At 38.4% G+C, this 25,311-nt stretch overlaps 1 protein-coding gene across 1 annotated transcript; it reads left to right on the forward strand.

The window, feature by feature from the left end:
• The first annotated feature begins 1,117 nt into the window (after nt 1-1,117).
• On the forward strand, nt 1,118-24,067 carry LOC149178981 (uncharacterized). The gene is made up of 2 exons (XM_089422312.1): nt 1,118-1,363; nt 20,963-24,067. Exons 1-2 carry the CDS (start codon nt 1,118-1,120, stop codon nt 24,065-24,067), a joined length of 3,351 nt encoding a protein of 1,116 aa, XP_089278438.1.
• Nucleotides 24,068-25,311: the final 1,244 nt, after the last annotated feature.

Consider the following 25,311-nt stretch of genomic DNA (forward strand, 5'->3'; position numbering starts at 1 on the left):
AGTCCATCAACAACCAATATACCCTCAAGAAGATACGCTTACCATATGACTGTAGCGTGCTCTCTCAGCTCCTCTTAGTCGTACCCTGTACCAACATGGTCCTTCGGCTCTCGATCTGTAACTCCTGCCTCTATCAATGCCCTAAGTCCATCTCACCACATAATCTCGGTTATCCAATATTCTCTCTAGTTATTCCTTTCTCCATCAAGGCCACAACACATCGAGACCCATGTCAAGGTTTTCACATCTATACCTGTGAACAACTCTCAATCTACCCACTACTTCTCCTTAGCTACGCAGGGACTTCAACCCACTATGGTCTTCCTGTGCTGCATCGATGAAGACCAACATATGACTTAGAGGGATGCTACCTATCACTGCAAGATTTTCATATGCCACAACGAACACGGGCTAGGAGGATTGCCCATCATATTTTGTAGAAGTCATTCTCCAAACACAAGTCTCGGGCTCCATAAACTTCTCCTAGTTAATGAGACCATTGAGCTCAATAATTGCCTCTCTCAAAGCTACCTTTGTCCATATAGGTGTTTCTCATTAGGATCCAACTTGGACACTATCGTGCTATCCTCTAGCAGACCATAAGTTCCCACTCACATCCACACTTGCTCTTCTCTCACGTGCCCACCAACAGTCGATGAGAGACCAAGTCCACATTGTAGCATCTACACCTTGTTAGGGAATCCCCACACTTACGAGACCCTTACACATGGCTTCCCACAGACTCCACCAGTCTACCCTTTTCTCTACCATAGAGGATCTATTGCACAAATGTGGGCACCAACAACTTGTCCTCTCCTAGGACACAATCAATCCATCATACAAGAGTCAATCTACAACTCGTTCTCTTGTCCTCTTGCCTCTCTCTTGATGTGCCTGATGTCACCTTGGCTACTTGGTATGCCTCCTAAAAATCCACATGGGTTCTTCCAAACAACTCCTAATATCTCTGAAAAGTTCCCATCAAACATACCATTAATACATACCTCTAGGGTTGGTGTGATTTTGTTGTATGTACGCAAGCATCATTTAACTGTAGGAGTTACACATGATTGAGGTGGAGACATGGAGTTGTTGTCTCGATAGACTACATTATGAGATGGGTTGGGAGTTTTGGTGGATCGATGGTGAACCTGGTGCACTTCAGCATGTTGTGTGGCAATCTATAGATCATGGACTTCCTATGCCTTGTCATGGATGGTTGGGACAACTCGAGGGTTTCTTTGGCAAGGAAGAGATCAGGTTGATCGATATGGCTTCATTTGATGGGCTACAAGTTGGAATGTTGGATTCTTCATCAGATCATGATGTTTCATATCCAATATTGAAGGAACTTGCACGAGTGGTATTCGATCTAGGAGGATGAGTGTTTGCAGGACTGAGCCACTCGAGATCGTGTAGGCTCAGAGGGAGTCTAGCCTCATAGGGAGAAATCCTATCGAGGTTCAGGATCTTCAGGTTTGGATGTGATAGAGGCAAAGTCACTACCGATATTGCTAGATTCGTTCTATAGGGTACGTTGTAGTGATGGATGATAGATGGGATAGTGTCGCCAAATGATGATGGTTACTTCGTAGTCTTGGAAGCACCTCCATTACTAAGAGGGGGTGTTGATTTTTGTGTAGCTTATGAGCTACTCCAAGCACTAGTTTTCAAGAGTTGGAGGAAAAATCACCACAAGTATGCGTATTGGCTTAGAACCCAAGCCTAGGGTTTCTCACCCATAGATATTTGGGTCAAAACCATGACGAGTCTTTGACATGCGATGGATGAGGATGATAGCTCTTAGTGAGACAATTCTAACGCAATGAGAATCATCTGATTTCAATTTGTCGTTGAGGATTTACAAATTTTTGAAGTTATTTAATGGGTTTGCACAAGAAGTGTCAAGGTTGGGTTGGCATAAAAATTACTTGCGATAGTTGTTCAAGCCCTCAGATAACATTGGAGAACCCCTCTTGTTGGTCTATAAATAAGAGGTGTTCTGTAGGTTATAGTCACACCTTAAGGAGGATAGAAAGGAGATCATTTAAGGAGGAAGGAGGTCAAAGTATACCTGAGGGAGCCACAGCGCTAGGAGAACTAATGAAGAGGATAATGTAGTAATTATTGTGACTGTTGGGCCAGTATTGAGCAGATGCAACCAATGAGGAAGAGAGGGTCTAATTGAGACTAGGCCAAGTAGGTGAAAGGTGTCTTAGGCATAAAATCTATGGGTATTTTCTCTATTGCAGGCTAAAGTGTTGCATTGAAAGTGTAGGTGGATATAAGGCCTATTTAGGGAGGCCGAGTAGGCTACATACTCCCTAAAGTAGGTCATAGGCATATCCAACAAGAACGCAAGGAAAGGAAACCTCTAGGGTGGAGAAAATTTGAGTTAATGCAGACCTTATATACCCTATCTAGGCCAAGACTTCAGGGTTGATTTTTGCATGGGTTTGAGGGAAAAATAATTTTTAGAGGAGTTGAGTTCTCCATGTACATATTGAACGAATTCTGGGTAGTTTTCATGGTGCTTAATATGTGGGTGGACCTTCAATAGAGTCGCAAGCACCTGTAGCTTGGAATTCCTAGGTCGAGTTTGTAACATCTTGAGGAGAGGATTGGAAAGCCTAGAGATCAAGTGCAGACTTTCCATTCAAAACAATGAAGGGAAGTGAAGTCTATTGGAGGGATGTTGCAGCTGTGGGAAGGCTTGCTGGAGAATGGAACAAGGTTGACATGATCTGTAGTTAACCCTAACTAGAAACAACAACCTACAATAGAATCACACTATCCCTAGAGGTATGCATTAATGATGAGTTTGATGGGTAGTTGTAGGAGAACTTAGGTGTTGTTTGGAGGAGCCCACGTGGATTGTTGGGAGGCCTACCAAGAAAACAAGGTGACAACATGAACATCAAGAGAGAGGCAAGAGGACAACAACAAAAGGAGTTGCAAATGACTCTTGTATGATGGGTTGATTGTGTCCTAGGAGAGGACAGGTTGCTGGTGCCCGTGTTTGTGCAATAGCTCCTCTATTGCAAAGAAAAGGGAAGATTGGTGGAGTCTCTTGGAAAACATGTGTAAGGTTCTCCTAAGCGTGGGGATGACCTAACTAGGTGCATATGCTAAAGTGTGGACTTGGTCTCTTGTAGATTGTTGGAGGGCAGCATGAGAGAAGACCATGTGTGGACGTCATTAGGCACTTATGGTCTGCTGGAGGACAATGTGATAGTGTCCGAGCTAGAGCCCAATGACCAGCACCTTGATGGAAAAAGGTAGTTTGAAGAGAGGGAGTTGTTGAGCTCAAGGGTCTGATTAGCCAGGAGCAGTTTATGGAGCCCGAGAATCGTGTGTGAAGAAGTGATTCTACAGTAGATGACGAATAGTACTACAAGCCTAGTCTTCATCGGTGCAACATCAGAAGACCATAGTGGGATGAAGTCCCTTAGTAGGTGAGGAGAAATAATGGGAATATCGAGAGTTGTTCAGAAGTGGAGCTATGAACAACTCGACAAGAGTATTGATGTGTTGTGTCCTTTATGGACAAAGGCACATTAGAGAGGATATTGGGTAACCTAGATTCAGTGGCTAGATGGACTTGCAGCATTGATAGACACAAGAGCTACAGATCGGGAGCCAAAGGGCTGAGCAGGTACAGGGTACGACCGAGAGGAGGTACAAGGTACAAGCGAGAGGAGCTGAGAGAGCTGAGAATGCTTTTGAGGATTAGTTGGCAACATTTTGACAGGTTTTGGTGGAGCTCTCTCTCTCTCATACTCTTGGACACTTAGAGGAGTGTGGCATACTTGAATTTTGGAGCAAGAAGGAAAAGGAAGAGCAGGAAAGTGCAAGAGGACATCGGGATCAGTAGCCACATCGTGATTTTCTTGCAGGTACTGAGTTTCATGTATGTTTTGCCCATTAGTTTGGGCATGCATGGCATATGCATGTGGTTTCTTGGTTATGATTCATCATTGGCAGGGATGATTGCCTGGATTAATAGTTGATTTGCGTAGCCTTGTCATCTCTGGGATAGCCATGGTGTTGCGGGAGTTTAAGAGATCATGTTATTTCAAAGGAGTGTTCCTGAGAAATGATCCATCAAAGAATTATTGTTAATATATCTCATCAAGGAATACATAAGGCCCCATTCACAGATGGCTTCTGAAAAAATGTTTAATCATCATAAGATCCCCCTAACTGTATGCATGATCTTCCTTTTGGCATAGTCTCCCCATCAAATGCTTAGATTGTCGAAGATTAGCTCAACAGAATGTGTTGTTGGTAGGAAAATTTAGGAGACTTTCAGATCCAATTTGTTTCTTTCTCCATACTTGTGTAACTTTATTATCTAGCATAGTTCTAGCTTGAGTAGGTGCCCAAATCAAGTTACAATTACGTGCCATATGACCAATGTTATGACACTTGAGGCATTCTATTTTGTTCATGAATAAGAATTCATGGCTTCTTCTTGCGAAATTGCTTCTCAAAGATTGATAGGGATCATTATAAGCGCTGCAATATTTTTCCATGTGTCCAAAGTTTGTACAAGATTAACAATAACCAAGAAATAAAATCTGGTATATGGGAGATGGAGATTTCCCTGATGTGCTTCTAAAGTCTTTCTACCTTGAGATCCTTTGATGATAAACATTACTTCTCGCATCCTTGACATCATCTACATTTCTTCTTGGAACAAGACTTCCTTCATTGTTGCCTTGACTCTTATCCTTACCTTTGCTGAAATTCGGAGCATAAACATTTCTTTCTAACTTCCTGACATCCTTTTTGTTTGAAGTATTATCATTCTTGCTTGAGGATTCACCTTCATAGCGAAGACATGATTTATCAAATGGAGATCTTTCATGGTTGAGCATGTAATCCAAGGCTTGAGAGCTCTTCAATATTTTATCCATTCCTTGGACCCCTTTCCTAAGGGAGACAATCTCTTCTTCCAATCTTTCGCAACCATTATTCTTCTTAGCAAGTTGTTTCTCAAACTCTTCCTTGATACGTATTGCTTCATTTGCTTCTATTTTAAGGGAGATGATATCTGACTTCATTTTGTAGATTTCTTCATTTTCTTTCGCTAGTGTACTCTCCATTTCTTCCTTGATCCTAGTAGCTTTATATGTTCCAGCCTTGAGAAGATTGAGGTCAGATTTTAGTTTGAAGATATCTTCATCCTTTGCTTTTAGTTGGTATATCATGGTGTTTCTCTCCTTTTCTACTTCATCAACCTGTCCTCCTATGATTACCAATGTTTCCATTGTCTTCTTAGCTCCTTGTGCTAACTTTCTTGCTTCTTGTAGTTGTGATCTAAGGGAGGAGACCTCTTCCTTGTGTTGACCAATCTCTGCTTCAATTTTGTTCAAGCTCTAGTACCTTTGTTCAAGGTGGTTTGACAAGTTATCTTCTCATTTCCTTGCTTTATCCAATTGATTTGTCATGGATATTACTTCTTCATGATGCTTTCGTTTTCTTTGATTAAATTCCTTCTTAAGCTTCGCAAGCTCTTCATCCCTTTCTTGTACTTTAACCTTGACAAGGTAAACATTCTTTCTTGTTTGGTCTTGGTCACCAGCTAGTGCTTTCTTATTAAGTTCCTTGTTTCCCTTTTTCAAATTGATAATCTCTTCCATGGCAGCCATAAGTTCAATGAGGAGATCTATTTCAAAATCTTTTTCATTCTCTTCATCTTCTAGGTCTTATTTAGCCTTGATGAATCATTCCCATTTTCAGCTTCTATGATGGGTTCTGGATTTCCTTATTGGTTTCCATCATCTTATTGACTAGTGGTCATGGTCAATGCTCCTTTTGAGTGAAGGTCATGAAGTTTGTGGAGAGGTCATCTCTGGGATAGCCATGGTGTTGCAAGAATTTAAGAGATCATGTTCTTTCAAAGGAGTGTTCCTGAGGCCCCCCTAACTGTATGCATGATCTTCCTTTTGGCATAGTCTCCCCATCAAATGCTTAGATTGTCGAGATCAGCTCAACAAAATGTGTTGTTGGTAGGAGAGTTGAGGAGACTTTTCGGATCCAATTTGTTTCTTTCTCCATACTTGCATAACTTTATTATCTAGCATAGTTCTATCTTGAGTAGGTGCCCAAATCAAGTTACAATTACGTGCCATATGACCAATGTTATGACACTTGGTAGGAATTGGCCAATGTTATGACACTTGAAGCATTCTATTTTGTTCGTGAATAAGAATTCATGGCTTCTTCTTGCGAAATTGCTTCTCGAAGATTGACAAGGATCATTATAAGCGCTGCAATATGTTTCCATGTGTCCAAAGTTTGAACAAGAATAACAATAACCAAGAAATAAACTTTGGTACATGGGAGATGGATATTTCCTTGATGTGCTTCTAAAGTCTTTCTACCTTGAGATCCTTTGATGATAACCATTGCTTCTCGCATCCTTGACATCATCTACATTTCTTCTTGGAACAAGACTTCCTTCATTGTTTCCTTGACTCTTATCCTTACCTTTGCTAAAATTGGGAGCATCAACATTTCGTTCTGACATATTGACATCTTTGTTGTTTGAAGTATTATCATTCTTGCTTGAGGATTCACCTTCATAGCCAAGACCTGATTTATCAAATGGAGATCTTTCATGGTTGAGAATGTAATCCAAGGCTTGAGATCTCTTCAATATTTTATCCATTCCTTCAACCCTTTTCCTGAGGGAGACAATCTCTTCTTCCAATCTTTCGCAACCATTATTCTTCTTAGCAAGTTGTTTCTCAAACTCTTCCTTGATATGTATTGCCTCATTCACTTCTATTTTAAGGGAGATGATATCTAACTTCATTTTGTAGATTTATTCATTTTCTTTTTCCAGACTACTCTCCATTTCTTCCTTGATCTTAGTAGCTTTATATGTTTCATCCTTGAGAAGATTGAGGTCGGATTTTAGTTTGAAGATATCTTCATCCTTTTCTTTTAGTTGGTATATCATGGTGTTTCTCTCCTTTTCTGCTTCATCAACCTGTTGTCCTATGATTACCAGTGTTTCCATTGTCTTCTTAGCTCATTGTGCTAACTTTATTGCTTCTTGTAGTTGTGATCTAAGGGAGGAGACCTCTTCCTTGTATTTACCAATCTCTGCTTCAAATTTGTTCAAGCTCTAGTGCCTTTGTTCAAGGTGGTTTGACAAGTTATCTTTCTGTTTCTTTGCTTTATCTAATTGATTTGTCATGGATATTACTTCTTCATGATGCTTTCTTTTTCTTTGATGAAATTCCTTCTTAAGCTTGGCAAGCTCTTCATCCCTTTCTTGTACTTTAAGCTTGACAAGGTCAAATTTCTTCCTTGTTTGGTCTTGGTCACCAACTAGTGCTTTCTTATTAAGTTCCTTGTTTTCCTTTCTCAAATTGATAATCTCTTCCATGGCAACCATAAGTTTAGTGAGGAGATCTATTTCAAAATATTTTTCATTCTCTTCATCTTTTAGGTCTTCTTTAGCCTTGATGTCATCATTCTCATTTTCAGCTTCTATGATGGGTTCTAGATTTTCTTATTGGTTTCCATCATCTTCTTGACTAGTGGTCATGGTCAATGCTCCTTTTGAGTGAAGGTCATGAAGTGTGTCCCATATACCCTTTGCTGATGAACATTTTCCTAAATTGTTCTTTATAGAATCAGGTAGAATCAGGTAACACAACGAATACACATGTCACGATAACAACTACAAAATACACATACATAACATGTAACACAACATGTATGACATGCAAAAAATACCACATGTATACTAGTACCATATTTACAACATGTACACAGTACCACCTATACACAACACCACTTCCATAATGTGTGCACAATGTCACATGTACATGAAACCACATGCACAACGTGTACACAGTGCCACATGTACATTGCACCGTCGATACAATGTGTACACAATGTCACATGTACACAACATGTACATGATGGCAGATGTACACTGCACCACATGTATGACATGTACACAAGACCACATGTACCTTAACCTAAGTGACAAGTTGATTCTGAACCACGGTTTCCATTCGCTCCAAGATGAAAAGTGGATCGGGCATGAAATCTTCTCCAGTTTCCACATGTATCATATTCCAGTCAATCACATGAGAATTTCCATGAACATAATTTTTTTAATAAAGACACATGAAATAAATTATGAACTCTAACATGGTTGGGCAAAGCGAGATGATAAGCCACTACGTGAACTGTGTCCAAGAGTTCAAAAGGCTCGCAAAATTGTGGCACCAACTTTGACAAGTTTGTGCGCTTAGAGTACTCTTCCTGGGTTTTTCCCATAAATACACATGGTCTTCAATGTTAAATTATTTATGTACTCTTTTTTTGTCTGCATAACGTTTCTTTTGATCTTGTGTTGTTTTAGTATTCTACCTGATTTTCCGCACTATCTGTTCCATTTCCCGCAAAGCATCTGGCCCTAATATTAGCTTATCTTCTGCTTGACACTAGCTCAGGCGTGTATTGCAATTCCTACCATACAAAGCCTTAAAGAGACTCATTTTAATAGAATCCTCGTAGCTATTATTATGCACGAATTATACTAAATGTAGAAGCTCCTCCCACTTAGTAGGTTGATTCATAACATACATTCTTAGCATGTCCTCCAAAGTTTGATTGGTCCTTTCTTTCGAAATCATTTATTTCTCAAAATATAATGCTTGTCATTAGTTACATGGTTCATAGGGATTATATCATCCTCAACTGCCTCCTACATACAATTCAAACATCATTAAAATTATTTTACCTTTGATACATGCTGAAATTTTTACCTTTCATCATATTTTGAATCACTCTTTTTGTTGATACACAGACTGTTACCTTTACTAAGCTCCTCTCTTATTCAACCCATCTTTCCCTAAGCTAAAAAAACTTTTATTTTCACGTTTCAACTTAGAACCCTTGGTCCATGTGACTAGGACCCTAGGGTTTCCAAATTTATTTTTATTGATTCAGGATGCATGCTTTTATCTTTCGTAATATTTTGCATCAACCTTTTTGTTGACATAGAGACTCATACCTTTGCTAGTGCACTCTTCTTTGAACCATCTTTCCTTGAGCTCGAAACCCTTTTATTTCCATGTTTCAACTTATAACCCTTGGTCCATCTCAACTTCTTCTACCTAGTTATCAACTCTTAACTTATTTTTCATTTAACTTTTCCCTACAGTTTGTGACTAGAAGCCTAGGGTTTCCAAATAGATTTTTGTTGAGTGAGGAGGAATGGTTTTACCTTTCATCATACTGTGAATCACCCTTTTTGTTGACACAAGGAATAATACCTTTACTGGTCCGCTTTTCTTTGACCCATCTTTATTTGAGGTAGAAACCCTTTTATTTCCATGTTTCATATTATAACCCTTGGTCCATGTCAACTTCTGCTACCTAGTTGCCAACGCTCAACATGTTTTTCATTTAACTTTTCCCTAGGGTTTGTGACTAGAACCCTAGGGTTTCCAAAATGATTTTTTTTGAGTGAGGAGGAATTCTTTTACTTTTCATCACATTATGAATCACCCTTTTATTTTCATGTTTCAACTTCTAACCCTTGGTCGATGTCAACTTATGCTACCTAGTTTCCTACTATCAAATCATAGCATGACCTTCCACCTATGGTGGTTTCTTAAATAAACATGTGTAAATTTACTATTCACTTGTCTTATGATGATGATTCACTTGAATTACAAGTATATTTTTTATTTCACTATGTAGAGATGGAAATTGAAAAGCCACATGATGGATAAGATGTGTCCAATCAAGCTTATCAATCAAAAGATGATCAAGATGTTCCCTATTGACCTAATCAACCGCTAGAGGAGCATGTGCCCTATCAAGCTAATTAATTTTTACTAGGGGAACAACATGTGCCAGTTAAGCTAATCAACCAATGGAGGAAGAATATTTTCCCTATGAAGCTGATCAACCACAAGAAGAACAAATTTTTTCCTCTCAAGTTAAGAGGATAATAAGGAGTTACAGTAGTTTGGAAAGTGGTGGACCATTTATAGGAAATGTGGATGCAAGAACAATAGACGACCTTGGGCAGCCTATCCCTCCTCACACTATTAGATACCATGTCAATAACATCACTCTACAACATTTTGAGAAACATTCAGTTGTTGCACAAGCTGAGATACTACATGGGTTGATCAAACATAAGAAACTAAAACATGCCACAAAGATTTTTGGTGTCCAAGATGCTAAAATCAATAAGACACATATGAATGCCACTAAAAATATATCAAAGGAATTTAATATGTTTGGAAAATCAAGAAAACCCAATGATCAAGTTGCGCACAGGGAAATTACAACTGTTATTGTTGCACCAAGTACATCGAAACAACAAAAGTTGGCAACAATGTCAAAATTGCTCCATGTTTTGAGAAAAAACCTTGCACCAAAATACCAAATTCGTGGCTCAAGTGAATGAAAATGATGGATCTTCTTTTTGGGCTCTTATCACCAGGCAACCCTACCAAGATAAGTTTACAGCAAGAATCAGAGCATTTGTGGTAGAGTTTTCGGAGAGTCATTCCCCTACTATTCTAGATAGAAACCATGTCATATGACATCACATAACTAAAGGTGAGTATGTGGAACGTGCTAAGAACATTGTGGAAATGAAAGAAGTTGCAATGTTCATGTAATTCCAGGAAAGCAATCACCATTTGAAGATATCCATAAAAAAGTTTTAGAAATTGAAGACATGGTTGATTAGGCCTAAAACAATCTGTGACACATGTTTTTGTTGATGTCATGTTGAATTTCAACTACATTATGATAATTTCCAGGAATTTTACAAGAATAACTGTAACGACGACCCTCCTATAGTGCATGATTTTGTTTCATCAATATTGTGCAAAAGGGATCCAGAAGAGTTGTATTATAAGAAAATATGTATAGGTGGGAGAAGAAGCATTGAATGTGGTGATTTAACATTGTTCCATATGAACTTTTTTATTGATCCCAACCAATATGGGATGTTAGATGTCATCGTCACATGGAAGGATTATGAGTATGTCATGGGAAATCAACAATCTTCTTCAACTCTGGCACCTAAGAGGATCAACTATGTTGAGGATGAGATTCCTATTCCACAATTAATGGTGGTTTTTCAAAACCATATCTATAAATATATCAAACAGTTCCATAGGTCGAGGTGGCAAGCATCTAGATTTAAGCATTCTCGCAAAGTATCTGAGCCAAGAACAACCTTATTAGTGGTGGAAGTTTCTTAAAGTTACACATTTGGTCCTCAATCATAGATACAAAGTGAGTATTATAATTCAAACCAAGTGTCCATATTAGTATATGTTCTGTATATACGTGCACAATTGAATATTGATGCGAGGGATAACACTCATGAGTCACATGATGTGATTAAGGACTATCACTTTTACATCAGTGATTAACATGAGCATGACACATTGTTCGTGCACCATTTCTTTGACATGATTTATGAATCATTAAAAAAATGGTATAACATTCAAGAAGCATTGAATATGGTCAGATGGTTGTGTAGGGAAGTTCAGGTCAACACACACTTTTTATTGGTTGAGCCAATAAAAATGATTCATGATGCATACTGACTCCCACGGTGCCTACAAGGGAGAGACTGTAGTATTTTTCAACCAATTATATGTCACAGACTACAAGATTTAAGCCACGTTTTCAAGGCTAGTCTCCAAACCACTCCCTGAAACTTGATGATACTTTCCAAGACAATAAATGAAACTATGACAAAGCCTCTTAACACAAAACTTGATCAAGGAATTGACCTAACGAAGCCTAACCATGACATAAATTTCGTCGAACACATTGTGCACATGTAATCTAGAGGTTATAACAACATATCTGAGTATATGGGTCTCATACTTATCCGAGAGTCGTAAGGAAGCATTGATGCCTTATCAAATTATTTGCATTATAATCTATTGGGTAATATATCTATTTTTTAGTCATTTATAAACCAAATCATCATGAGATCCATACATCATAACTATCATAATACATACTCATAACCATCATATAACCAACAGAAATAACAAGGATACAATAGCCATAAATACCACATATGAATCCATACATTTACACATGAAATACTAAGGAGAAGGAACTCTTATTAATGAATACAAAAGCCAATAAGGTTGGGACTTCCATGAACCACCTGACCATAGATAAGATGAACCAAATATTACTTCCAGCAAGTCACCCCTATGCCATATTGCAAGCATGAATGTGGGACTCAAAACAAAAGAACCAAATAGGGCTTCCGGAGGCTAAATCCTCTCACCCTCATTAATAAAATCAGGCATTATCGCAGCCCTCACCGGATCACTAGGCCATAAACAAGAATGTATGCCATTGGATTTATCCACCTATACCATGAGGAATTTGTGTGTCTCCTAGTCTCTAGGCTTTACCCCAATCCATGATCCAATCTAGGGATCACTAGGTCATAGTCGAGACACCACCCTCAAGGTATTATCGTACATCCTTCCATTCAATGGTAAGGATTACGAGGCTTAATCAAGGGAAACATCCTCTAGGATTTATCATATATCCTACCATTCACTGGTCAAGGGTTCTTAGGCCCACCGAGGCACAAAATACCTGGCTTTATCGCAACCCATAGTGTGGTTTCGGGGACACTACACTAGTTTATTTACCGTAATCCATAGTCTGGTTGAGGGATCACTATGCCATGTGATCTTTCCTTTTAGAGATCCACCTAACTCATCTTTGAATCCATCTGGAAATCCAACTTGACTAAAAGATGAGAACCCAATCGCACCATGGCTATTCAGAAATGGAAATGGTAGGTTGAAAAAAATTTCACACTTGGAAAAACCCATAAGACTGACAACAAGAGAACTAAGAACACACATGTATAGCCATGCATTCCAGAAATATCAAGGAAATCATGCATGCAACTCGATAACTCCAAATAATCTTGTGGTAGCCACTTGATCCTGCTCTTCCTTTCTTTATTTTTGCTTCCCCTTGCCTTCTTTTCCTTTCTTGATCCAATGCAGGAGTGATCCAAGAAAAATACAAGTGTCCAAGAGTGTGAGAGAGGGAGAATAAAGAGATTTGCAAAACTAAAATGAAAAAATTCCACCAACTAATCCTCATAAGCCTTTTTATTAATGAGGCCTCTATTTTCTTCAATTTTAAATTATTTTAATTCATTTTCCTCCTCACGTGAAACTTGTGAACTTTCACCTCCCTTTTCTCCTAATTTCCATTATTTTCATAAATAAAATGTTAGTTAATGCCATTATGCCATTCGAAAGCCTTTTCCATTACCTTTGATAATTTCCACTATGATGTTTTTCCCACCATTCATCTTAGATTACTTGTCCCATGAACTTGGTCTTATATTTTTTTACATGAATTTTTAACCAGGGCTATTACAAAATCCTCCCTTGGGGGGACATTATCGTTGGTGTTCAATGACACCTAAAACTAGCAAGACCGCTGAAAAGAAAAACATACCGCCTAAGGAGCTTTATAACACAGGTCATTATAGTATTTACAATGACCACTTTTGAAACATGAAAAGCATACTATTTATTGGAGCTTTATAAGAGAGCTCATTATGGTATTTATAACAATAAGCTCATATATTCATTCATACTTGCTTCAACTAGTAAATAACTATACTGTCTATGGAGATTTATAAATCCATATCGATACAATATATACAATAATATACACATATACACATATGCACATGTTCTCGACCAACAAATAAAAGGATATGTTGTGCGCATCCTCAATAAGGGAATACAAAGGCTTACACCTCCACCGTCAAAAGTAGTACCAGGATTAACCTCCTTCCTAGGAAGTCCAGAATCCACTACCAAAGTCAAAGATGCATCTAATGTCCAATGCTACAATCCTGTGTTGTTGTCCTCTCAGGGAACAATTATTGGCTCATTCTTTTAAGGCACACTCCCAATTTGAATTTAATTCTATTTGGTAATTCTAATGACCAAAACAAATATATCCCTGACCTTCCCTTATCTACTACATAGTTCCTCGGGCTATCTACTCACCCCCTTTTGTGTAGTCAGTCACCGCCCAAATTATCTGACATCCCCTATTCTGGGCGATCCATTCCTTGGTAAGGATTCCTCGAATCAGAAGGTCAATAACCAAGGCATATACCTGCCTCAAAACAATCATACCATCCATAGCATGCTCATTAAAATCAATGGATGCTATTAGGAAATAGTGTCCCACAATGGCCCTACTCCTGAAGTGCTTGATCGACATAATGTTGCTTATTTTATGTTGTTGCCAATCCTTGCAGTGAGTTTCAACTAGCCAACCAAGCATTTTCATGATTCATGTACCAAGAAAATAACGTCCATTAGATTTAAAACAAATTGAAATAAATTCAAATCATACGTCACTGGTAGTTCGTTAACAAGGTACACTTGAAATTATGCTTACTTCCTGTCAAAACAAGTAAAACTATAATATCTAACTGAATCATCGTGTATAAACCTCAGCCGACTCAAAACCTGCAGATGATGAGGATTGAGTCTCGCGAAGAGGATCTGAATTTGAATATAGTGCTCCGAAGTGGAATTGAAACAGGTGATGATAAGGGGAAACAACCCGAAGACAGTGCACGGGTTCGCAAATCTCTAGCGAAGGAGGTTTAATTTGATTTGAAGCGCGCACGTGAAACATTCATGGAGGCAAATAAGATCTTCACTAAGGCCTCCAACCTAGGGAGAAAGGACGAGCCTCGTCAAGAAATGAACCCTTCTATGCTTACGACCTTTCTAGAAACCTGCATGAAGCTGATGCATGGTAATAAAGCTATAAAGGGGTTACATGAGCTTAAAAATAAATGCGTCGGAAACACTCCAGGTGAACCGTGCATGGTACGGAAGATTGGTAAGCTTAAAGCAAGGATAGGTCAAGAGATGAGACTCACCCTGCAGATAGGAGAATATGAAATTGATCAGGTTATTTTAGATCTGGGGTCAAACACGAAAATTTTACCGAAGCAGACTTGGGATCGGATGGGAAGGCCCACACTGCAGTGGTCTCTGATTTAGTTAAGGATGGAAAATCAATAGAAGATCATCCCCAAGGGACGAATACAAGAAGTAACTGTAGATTTGGAAGGCGCAAGTGCATTTGATGGCTTTGAAGTAATAGTAATTGTGGATGACAACAACCCTTACCTTGTCCTCCTTGGTATTGATTGGGCTCCTGATATGAACAGGGTAATCAACCTAAAAAAGTGAAAGATGATATTTGATAAGAAATCGCCCCACGTAATACTACCCCTAGATCCTGCTGAAGGATAGTGCTATATTGAACTAGTCTGCGATTATGAGAGCAATGACGATTTTGACTGCATATATAAGATAACAATGTGAGACCAAGATTGGGTGAATCCAATAGTAGATGGACGAGTTATATGGGATCGTGAGATTTCTTGCACCTCAGAGTCTGATGAAGACTTAGAGTGCTAGCAGAATCGATTACATGAAGTAATGACGCTGAACTATAACATGATGACCCAGTCACTACGATGTGCGTCATCGGAGGTAAGAAATCTTCCCACTTACGATGGCTTGAATGATGTAGATGTATTTATGGATGAATTTGAGAGGGAAGTACCAGAGAAGCAGCGATTCGAGGCTTTGGATTGGGAACTGCGCGCTATGCCCGCAAGATGGTGGGGTACGCATAAGGGTAGCTTTGATGATTGGCGTGAGTGTAGGAGGATGATGCGCACATGCTTTGGGAAGCTAAAGATAAGAATGATAGACAAATATGATGGGAATAATGATCTGTATGCACACTTGGTCAAACGGGCTAAGGCTTATGGAGTGAAGCCACAACCTGAATGGGTCCACTTGTTCTGTCATACCCTCAATGTCATCCCAATGAACTGGTACTTGGCAATAGAGCTCCGCCATGGTACAAGTGAATGCGATATTTTGCACGAAGGATTTATAATGACATTCAACTTTGAATATGGGTTTGATTGTATTGACGAAGTGCGACAAGGAGTGAAAGCAGTAAACTTTAGGATACCGCAGGATCCTTTGGATCTAATTCAGCCCGATTCGACTACTCAGTTGAGCCATGCGCTGAAATGCTATAATGTAACTGATGAAGAAGAAGATGTGGATTCATGAAATATTAACATCCCTGAAACAGAGGGTCATTGTGAGGTGGACGGACCGTAGCTTTAGAATCTTGATATAACTGCGCCACTGAAAACAAAATAGGTAAATATTGGTATTGAGGCAGAGCCCAAATTCGCGAAGATTGGAGATTAATGGGATGACGCGATGGTCGATAAGGTCATTGAATTTCTCCGCGAATACTAGGATTTTTTCCCTACCATGTTTATGAAGCTAAAAGGGATAATAGGAGACTTGGGTGTTATGAAGATCACATTAAATCTCAAAGCGATGCCAGTTAAGAAAATACCTTATCATCTCAATCCGAAGTAGAAGGAGAAAGTCTGCTTAGAGCTGGACAAGATGCTCGCGGCAGGCATTATTGAGCCCATAGAAGAATGAGATCGTGTGAGCCCAATGGTGGTACAGGAAAAGAAGCAAAATGATGAAATAAGGATATGCATAGATGATAGGAAGTTAATGTTAGGATATTCTGACACATAGGAAATAGTTAAGTACAACTTGGTCTAGTATAGAGTTAGGTAAAGTGTGCTTCTTTACTATGTACATTTTGTAACTTACAATCTGACGATCACGATATGTAGTGATCCAACGGTTCATTCTCTCCTCGGTATTACCGACACTTGATCCGTGGCTTAACACCCGATTGGTCCATGATCTCTATTTAAAGAGCATGGAGGGTCATTTGTAGGTTAATTGTTCATGAGATAAGCTTATGTAAATTTTCATTCTTTTATTAATAAATTGCCTGAAGTGGTCGCGTTGGCTCAGGCCGTGGACTGTTTCCCTCTTTGAGGGTTTTAACCACGTCAAAAGTAATGGTGTATTGGTCTGTGATCTGTTTGTGAGCGGTGTCCTTTCAGTCTGGAGTCAAACTTTCAGTCACTTGTACTTCTCCTGAAGTTGATGCTACCTTATACCCGCAACTTGTAGGAAAACTTTTGTATCTAACCCATACTCATCCTGACCTTTCCTTTGTTGTTGGCCTTGTTGCTCGGTTTATGCAAAACCCACGTGAAAGTCATTGGAAAGTAGCTAAAAGAATACTTCGTTATGTTCGAGGTATAGTTCAGTTTGGGATTCATTATAGTGCCGAAGCATCTCCTCTATTGGTTGGTTTCACTGATTCCGATTCGGCTGGTGACCCTGATGATCGGAAGTCTACTGCAGGATATGTCTTCACTCTTGGTTCAGGACCTATTACATGGGCTTGCAAGAAACAAGGTGCCATTTCTCTTTCTTCAGCTGAAGCAGAGTATCGTGGTGCCGTAGAAGCTAGTAAGGAAGCCTTGTGGCTTCATCAGATCCTGTCAGAGTTTGGCTTTCAGCAGTAGCATCCGACTACACTTTGTTGTGATAATCAAAGTGCCATTCAACTATGCAAAGATCCAGTCCAACATCAACGCAGCAAACACATTGAACTGCACATGCACTTCATCAGAAAGCTCATTCATGACCATGTTCTTGAAGTTCAATATTGTTCAACAGATGATCAAGTTGCAGACATCTTTACAAAGGCTCTCACAGAGGCTAAGTTCACTAAACTTTGATTTATGGTTGGAGTTCAGGAAGTTGTCACTAAGGGGGCATAGGCTCTAGTGCCTCTTTCCTTCTCCTATTGTGTCATATTTGTAAATCCTTCAATCCTATCCCAAGTTGTTCTTAAGGGGGGATGTTAGGATATTCCGACACATAGGAAATAGTTAAGTACAACTTGGTCTAGTATAGAGTTAGGTATAGAGTTAGGTAAAGTGTGCTTCTTTACTATGTACATTTTGTAACTTACAATCTGACGGTCACGATATGTAGTGATCCAACGGTTCATTCTCTCCTCGGTATTACCGACACTTGATCCATGGCTTAACACCTGATTGGTCCATGATCTCTATTTAAAGAGCATGGAGGGTCATTTGTAGGTTAACCGTTCATGAGAGAAGCTTATGTAAATATTCATTCTTTTATTAATAAATTGCCTGAAGTGGCCGTGTTGGTGCAGGTCGTGGACTGTTTCCCTCTTTGAGGGTTTTAACCACGTCAAAAGTACTGGTGTATTGATTTGTGATCTGTTTGTGAGCAGTGTCCTTTGGTGTTCTGTCTGAGGAACTTACCCTGTAAATTCCTACAGTTAAATGATGCTTGCGTACATGATCCTTTCCCGTCTCGATTCACTGATGAGGTATTGGATAATGTACGTGGCTAGGAAGTGTACTCCTTCACTGATGGGTTCTTTGGGTACCATCAGATCAAAATCGCGATGGAGGATAGAAGAAAGATGATCTTTGTGACTGAGTGGGGATGTTTTCAGTACAATGTAATGCCTTTCGGATTGAAGAATGCACCTGTGATTTTTTCATGTGTAGTCATTGCTCCATTCAAACCATTCATTCATAAGTTTCTGTAGGTGTACATTGATTACTATACTATGTTTGGGCTGGTTAAATGCCATGTAGGATAATAAAATTCTAACTATCAAACAACATCCAAAATTTATTCATTTGGCACTGTATTGTGTAGGGGCTTTCCAAGGCTAATATGCATTGATTTTGGAGCAGTTTGTTTAATAAAATTTAAAAAACATATATAAAATATTGAATAAAATTGGGAAAATATACTTATTAGAGCCTTATTTCAACCTTTTCTTTTAGGGATACTTTCTAACATCATATTTTAGTTAGTTGGGTGGATTGTTTATTCTTCTCTGCACCGAGATTTATTTTCACAAAATATATATTAGCCAATTGTAATAATCCTAAAAGCAAAGATGCAACCGTGAAGTGGGATCCCATGTGGGTGTGTCTATAAACATAACGTCTCTAAGTCATAAATTTCCTACTCAACACTAATTTATAGGTTAGAGTGACTCTTAAATGATCTAAACTAAATAATCTTAAAAAATTATCAATTTCTCTAAATCTTTAAAAAAATCAAAATCAATATCATGCCCAATTTGCGATATATGATTGCACCCTTCATAAAATATAATATAATTTGATTTCTTACAAGATTTTGTGATAACATCATCAATGCTCCTGTGCAAATTGAGAGCCTTTCCACTAAAATAACGGTACAAGGATATTCTAAACTGAATAATGAGAATTTTTCCTTAAAAAGATGTACAAGGTATTTTATTGGAAATCCTTAAAATCCCTCAATGGGGAAAACACTCTTAGTTTCATCATCAAAATTGAATTTTGCAACACTACATTTAATAACTATGAGTTATTAAGTTACATTTATTATTAAAAATATATATTTGATTTAAGATTTAACCGATGGAAAGAATTAATTGTATAAAATTTTTATTTTAAAATGTTAATTGAAGCTAAACCGACCCACTATAAATTAGAAACGGAATATTCAAACACACAAAACAAGATAACTTAATTGAATTTTTTGAACCTAGGACAGTGGTTACAAACACGGTAAGTAACTCAAATAAGTTAACTCAATTTAGAACCTTGACGGACCCACTATTAATTAGAAACGGAATATTAGAACCCAAGCACACCCCATATTGATTAGAAAACACTTTCTTCGTGGGGCGTCCACCATTTCATCTAGCCGACCACATGGACTTGAAAGAATCCATGTATTATTAAATCTATAAAAGGAATGCAATGTACCATTGGGAGGGTGTTAATACAAGGTGCCATTCCGGGTCAGTTTGGTGACATTTTCAACTGTACGAGCTGTAACATCTCCACACGACGCAGCGTGCTAGTCTCGGCGGGGTCTGCTACTGTACAAGTCTTTCATCCGGCCAACACTCTGAGTAAGAAGCCGTTTATTGTGAACGGAGTAAGTTTATCGCATAGTGAAGAATTTTTTAATAATGTGATAGAAATGCAGATATTTCAAATTCTCACTAGATTTCAAATTTTCCACGATATAATTGTATTGCGAGATTTTGTTAAGTTGAATCGGCCAACTTTTTCCAGATAGTCAAATTTTAGATTTGTAAAATTCTAAATTGATAGGAGTGGTAAATGTTTCAGATCTGCCCAGATTTACTATAGAATTCAAGATTTTGTTTATTTGAATCGACCAATTTTGTTAGATTATCAAAATTCTATATATGTAAAATTCTAACGTCTTCGGTCATCGCATTCGAGATACAATAAGAATTTAGTAGCCGATTATATGCACAAGGGCCTCATCGTAAAATCTCCACACGACGCAGCCTGTTAGCCTCGGCGGGGTCTGCTACTGTACAATTAAAATGCCTTACCGGATTAGATCATAACTATCTTTTACCGATCTGCATGAATTGACGTTTTCTGCAGGTTGCGACAATGGACCACAGCCGTTGATTCCTTTCCTTGAATGCGTTATCATCACCCACGTGGTTGATATTCATAGATATGTCATGACCGGATTATTTGGGAAATCATAAAAGTCTAAAGGAAACCCTAGGATCCAATTTACGGTGTCCGTCCAATTTGGAAATCATAATCATTATTGCTTCCTCAGGCAAATCCCTGGCTTCGACCATTCTGAAATATTCTCTTGGCCTATCTGTACTGTAGGGATTAGTCCAAATGCAATACTCTCCTATGCCTCTGGAGATACATCTGAACTTTCGTAGATCTGATATTTTATGCAATTTATTTTGTTGTGAAATGTAGTTGATCTTTTCTTAATTGTATTATGAAATTATTTTTCTTGGTTGAATCTTTCAAATTATTCCTATTATGGTGTTAATGATTTCTGCACCTATCTTTTTTGAAACGTTGATCATTTTCATATATGGACAGGAGGGACTGTTGGAAATAATACGTTCTCGCAGGCTGGCGATCCCTGAAGTGGGAATGGGAAACCAAACAGAACATAACATTCTCAGATATTCTGGTGAGGCTGATTGCTCCCACTATGATGCTGCTGGTAAGACCATTTTGGGCACCCACGATGATGCTGCTGGTAAGACCATTTTGGGCAAACGCAGGATTGAAGAAAACCCGAACATGGATGATTCCCTGAAACATGTACATTTATCTAAGCTCAAGAAGCAGAAGTCTGGTAAGAGTGTCAACCCTGATCATAGTGAAGTTCTAAATAAAATTGTAGGGAAAAAGATAGTTGAAAAGGACAACAACCGTTCAGAGGAAAGTAATCTTATTCCTGAGCTTAAGAAGCCAACCAAACCATCTGCAGTCAGCAATTTTCCTCCTGGCTGTGGGAGATATATATCTACTGTTGCACCTGCGAGTTATAAATCTTTGCCACAAAAATTTCTCACGCCACCAGTTTCAGGTTCTGGATATTATACCTCTGGTAATGGTAGAAATGTTCCCTCAGTAAGCAAGGAGCAGTACCAATTATCCGTTGCCTCTAAGTCCCATACTGATGGTGTTAAGGGTAGTAGTCAACATCATTCCAAATTTAATAATCATTCAAGTGCTAAAGAAAGTGTCAAATTTAGAGGCAACCTTCAGCCGGATTGTGTGAACAAAGATGTTGCTAGAAACAAAGAAGATGGTTTTGGAAAGAAAGAGAAGAAAAACATGGTGTATTCTAATTTTAAAAATCATTCAAGTGCTAAAGAAAGTGTCAAATTTAGAGGCAACCTTCAGCCGGATTGTGTGAACAAAGATGTTGCTAGAAACAAAGAAGATGGTTTTGGAAAGAAACAGAAGAAAAACATGTTGTATTTTAGAAACAGAGAGGGCGACCTTCAGTCGGATGGTGTGAACAAAGATAGTGCTAGAAACAAAGAAGATGGTTTTGGAAACAGAGAGAAGAAAAGCATGCTGTCTTTTAGAAACAGAGAGAATGAGAACCTCCAGCCTTGTAGACCAGCGTTGAAAGAACCACACTATATTTCTCAGCATTCTAGCCAAGTAAAGTACAAAAACTTGCAACATTTCCAGGTGCGACCCAAAACAGAGAATGCTAATCAGGTGGCCCATATGGTCAAGAAAGAAGCCAACCCAAGACATTCTACAGTCAAGGTTCAAGGGTTATGTTCTCAACATAATACAATTGGAACCAATAGAGTGGCTCCATATAAGGGTGTGTCAACCCCTAAGCAGCTCTCTTCAAAAAATGTCAGAACCAGAGATCCACCAATTGGAACCAATAGAGTGGCTCCATATAAGGGTGTGTCAACCCCTAAGAAGCTCTCTTCAAAAAATGTCAGAACCAGAGATCCACCAATTGGAACCATTAGAGTGCCTCCATATAAGGGTGTGTCAACCCCTAAGCAGCTCTCTTCAAAAAATGTCAGAACCAGAGATCCACTGTATCCGCATAGTCTTGTGACAAATACCCCAAAGCTTCCCCCATCTAAATCTCTGACTAATGCAGTTCTTAAAATTGGAGAGTCCCATACCCGGTCAAAAGTTAAAGAAACCGTGCGATTATTTCAAGTGGTTTGCCGGAAATTGTTGCAGAATCATGAAGCCCAAGTTCAAGACCATGCACTAGCTGGTAAATGTTTCCGTGTGGATCTAAAGGCATCCAAAATCTTAAGAGATAATAACCTTTATGTCAATACGGGTAAACAAATTGTGGGAGCTGTTCCTGGAGTAGAAGTTGGAGACCAATTTCATTATAGAATTGAGCTCTGCATTGTGGGTCTTCATCGGCAGGTACAGGCTGGGATTGATTTCTTGAGACAAGGAAATGTGACACTGGCTACCAGCATCGTGGCATCAGGTGGTTATGAAGATGATATAGACGGTGGGGATGTGTTGATATACACTGGCCATGGTGGAAATAACTACAGTGGGGACAAAAGGCAATACAAACACCAGAAACTTGAACGCGGAAACTTGGCACTTAAGAACAGCATAGACAGGAAGACACCCGTGAGAGTTATCCGTGGATACAAGCAAACGAATACTGGAATTCATGAAAACAGAAAAGGCACAGTCAATGTAATATATACATATGATGGGCTCTATGATGTGCAAACATACTGGCTCGATAAAGGGGAATCTGGATACTCAGTATTCAAGTTCCAGTTAAAAAGACGGCATGGTCAACCAGAGCTGGGCTTGAAGGCAGTGCAATTTATAGGGAGGGAACAAAAACATCGAATTCGTGAAGGTCTTAGCGTTAAGGACATTTCTGGAGGCAAAGAGAGAAAATGCATTTGTGCAGTGAATACCATTGATGAGGTTAAGCCTGAGCCTCCCAAGGGATGTGAATGTAAAGACGGGTGTTTGGATCCTTCCAAATTCTTCTGTGCTTCGAAAAACGGGGGAGAATTTCCATTTAATCACGATGGTGCTATTGTGTTTCCTAAGCCTATTGTATATGAATGCGGTCCTTCTTGTAAATGTCGTGGGACTTGTCACAATAGAGTGAGTCAACATGGTGTTCGATATACACTTGAGGTTTTCAAGACAGATAAGAGAGGTTGGGGGGTTAGATCGTTAGAGTCCATACCTTCTGGTAGCTTTATTTGTGAATACACTGGTAACCTTCTTTCTGATACTGAAGCTGAAAAATGTGTTGGGAATGATGAGTACCTCTTTGATATTGGTCGCAATTGCAATAGCAGAGATCAATCTCTTTGGAGTGATCTTTCTAGTTTGATGCCCGACATTGAGGCTAGTGCAACCTCTGACATGGTGGAAGATGGAGGATTCACGATTGATGCAGCCGAGTGTGGAAATGTGGGTAGATTTGTTAATCATAGTTGTTCTCCTAATCTGTATGCACAGAATGTTCTTGATGACCATGATGACAGAAAGTTACCACATATCATGCTCTTTGCTGCTGAGAACATTCCTCCTATGAGGGAGCTTTGTTATCACTATAATTACAGTGTGGATGAGGTTCGTGATTCTGATGGTAACATAAAAACGAAACCCTGTTACTGTGGCTCTTCACAATGCACCGTGAGGATGTATTAAGTGCCTGGAAGTTCTGGTTGCAATATCTGATATACAATTAGAGATTTTTTCCCAGGTACAGAACCATTCTCTGCATTCATAATTCTTATGCTTTTTAAATTTGCTTCAATCAGCTATTCAATTAATCAGCAAATGATGTATTCTGATTTGCTATAGTCTAGATTGATTTGCTCTTTAACTAATGGTATATTGAGAATGAAACACTTGGGAATGGGATTGATTCTTAGAATATATACTGTGTTGGAACAGGTGGACTTTTACAGGTGCAGGGATTTTTGTGTTATTTGAAAGCAATATATCTACGGAGATTTTTGTGTTATTTGAAAGCACGATATCTACAGGCTTTGTTTGGGTCAGTGTTCTAAGTGTGCTTTTGTTGCTGGGAAGCTTTGCTATGCATATAAACCAGAATTGTAGTCATTCTATACAAAGTATTTAGCTCTTTTTTATTCATGGGATTTTTCAAGTGTTCAATACACATATAACAAGAGTTGTTTTTGATAGAATTGTTATTGAAATAGAGAAGGAAAAACATTGTGGTCCTGTAGATTTATTGGAAAAGTTAGACAACAATCATTAAGAAGCAAATAAATCTGAGAGTCTTAAAACTTACAAATGTTGTAAGAAGCCACTAAAGATAACAGGAATAAAGCATTATTTTGAAAATAGTCATCAAAACTTTGTGATTAGGAATAGAAGGTTTTGTGGTAAAATTGTTTTAAATGTGATATTAATAACTTCAAGATATTTTCCAAATATTTGTTAGTTTTATTATCGATTATGATTAGATTTAGAAGAAATTATTCATTAAATGTTGTCTATAAAATACTGAATTGAGAAAATTATATCAACATAAAATGTTGAAATTACATTGTGCTTCTTTTATATAAAAAACTTATAACCATAATATTTATATGGTGTGAGTTTTGCACTCTCCTCTATTGTTTCTTAAAACAAAGCCTAAGAACATTTATGATAAAAACTTGAGATTCAAGGATGAACTTTTTCACTAGATAGAATGAGGATTTTGAGTCATTACATCTCAAACTTTCCATCTTCCTTGCCGCACCAATCACATGAATTTTTTTTTCTGAAGTTATGTGCCTTCTCTTTATCTTTAAAATGATTCTTTTTCTCTTCTATATAGACCAATTATTTTGTCCAACAATTGACATAGGTCATATACATTGGGGAGTTACATTATATGCTAAGTGCCAAAATTATGTATTGTAAATAATGAAGCA

The sequence above is a fragment of the Pinus tabuliformis genome, chromosome 4_1, assembly GCF_031772625.1.
Source record: "Pinus tabuliformis cultivar Carrire ecotype Pingquan chromosome 4_1, CPIR1, whole genome shotgun sequence".
Lineage (NCBI taxonomy): Eukaryota > Viridiplantae > Streptophyta > Pinopsida > Pinales > Pinaceae > Pinus > Pinus tabuliformis.

What these genes read in the sequence shown, in the direction of transcription:
- LOC149178981 (XM_089422312.1), top strand. Translation starts at nt 1,118, where the DNA reads ATGGGTTGGGAGTTTTGGTGGATCGATGGTGAACCTGGTGCACTTCAG. An exon ending in TGAAGGAACTTGCACGAGTG is followed by an intron (nt 1,364 to 20,962) that starts GTATTCGATCTA and finishes ATATATGGACAG; the next exon opens with GAGGGACTGTTGGAAATAAT.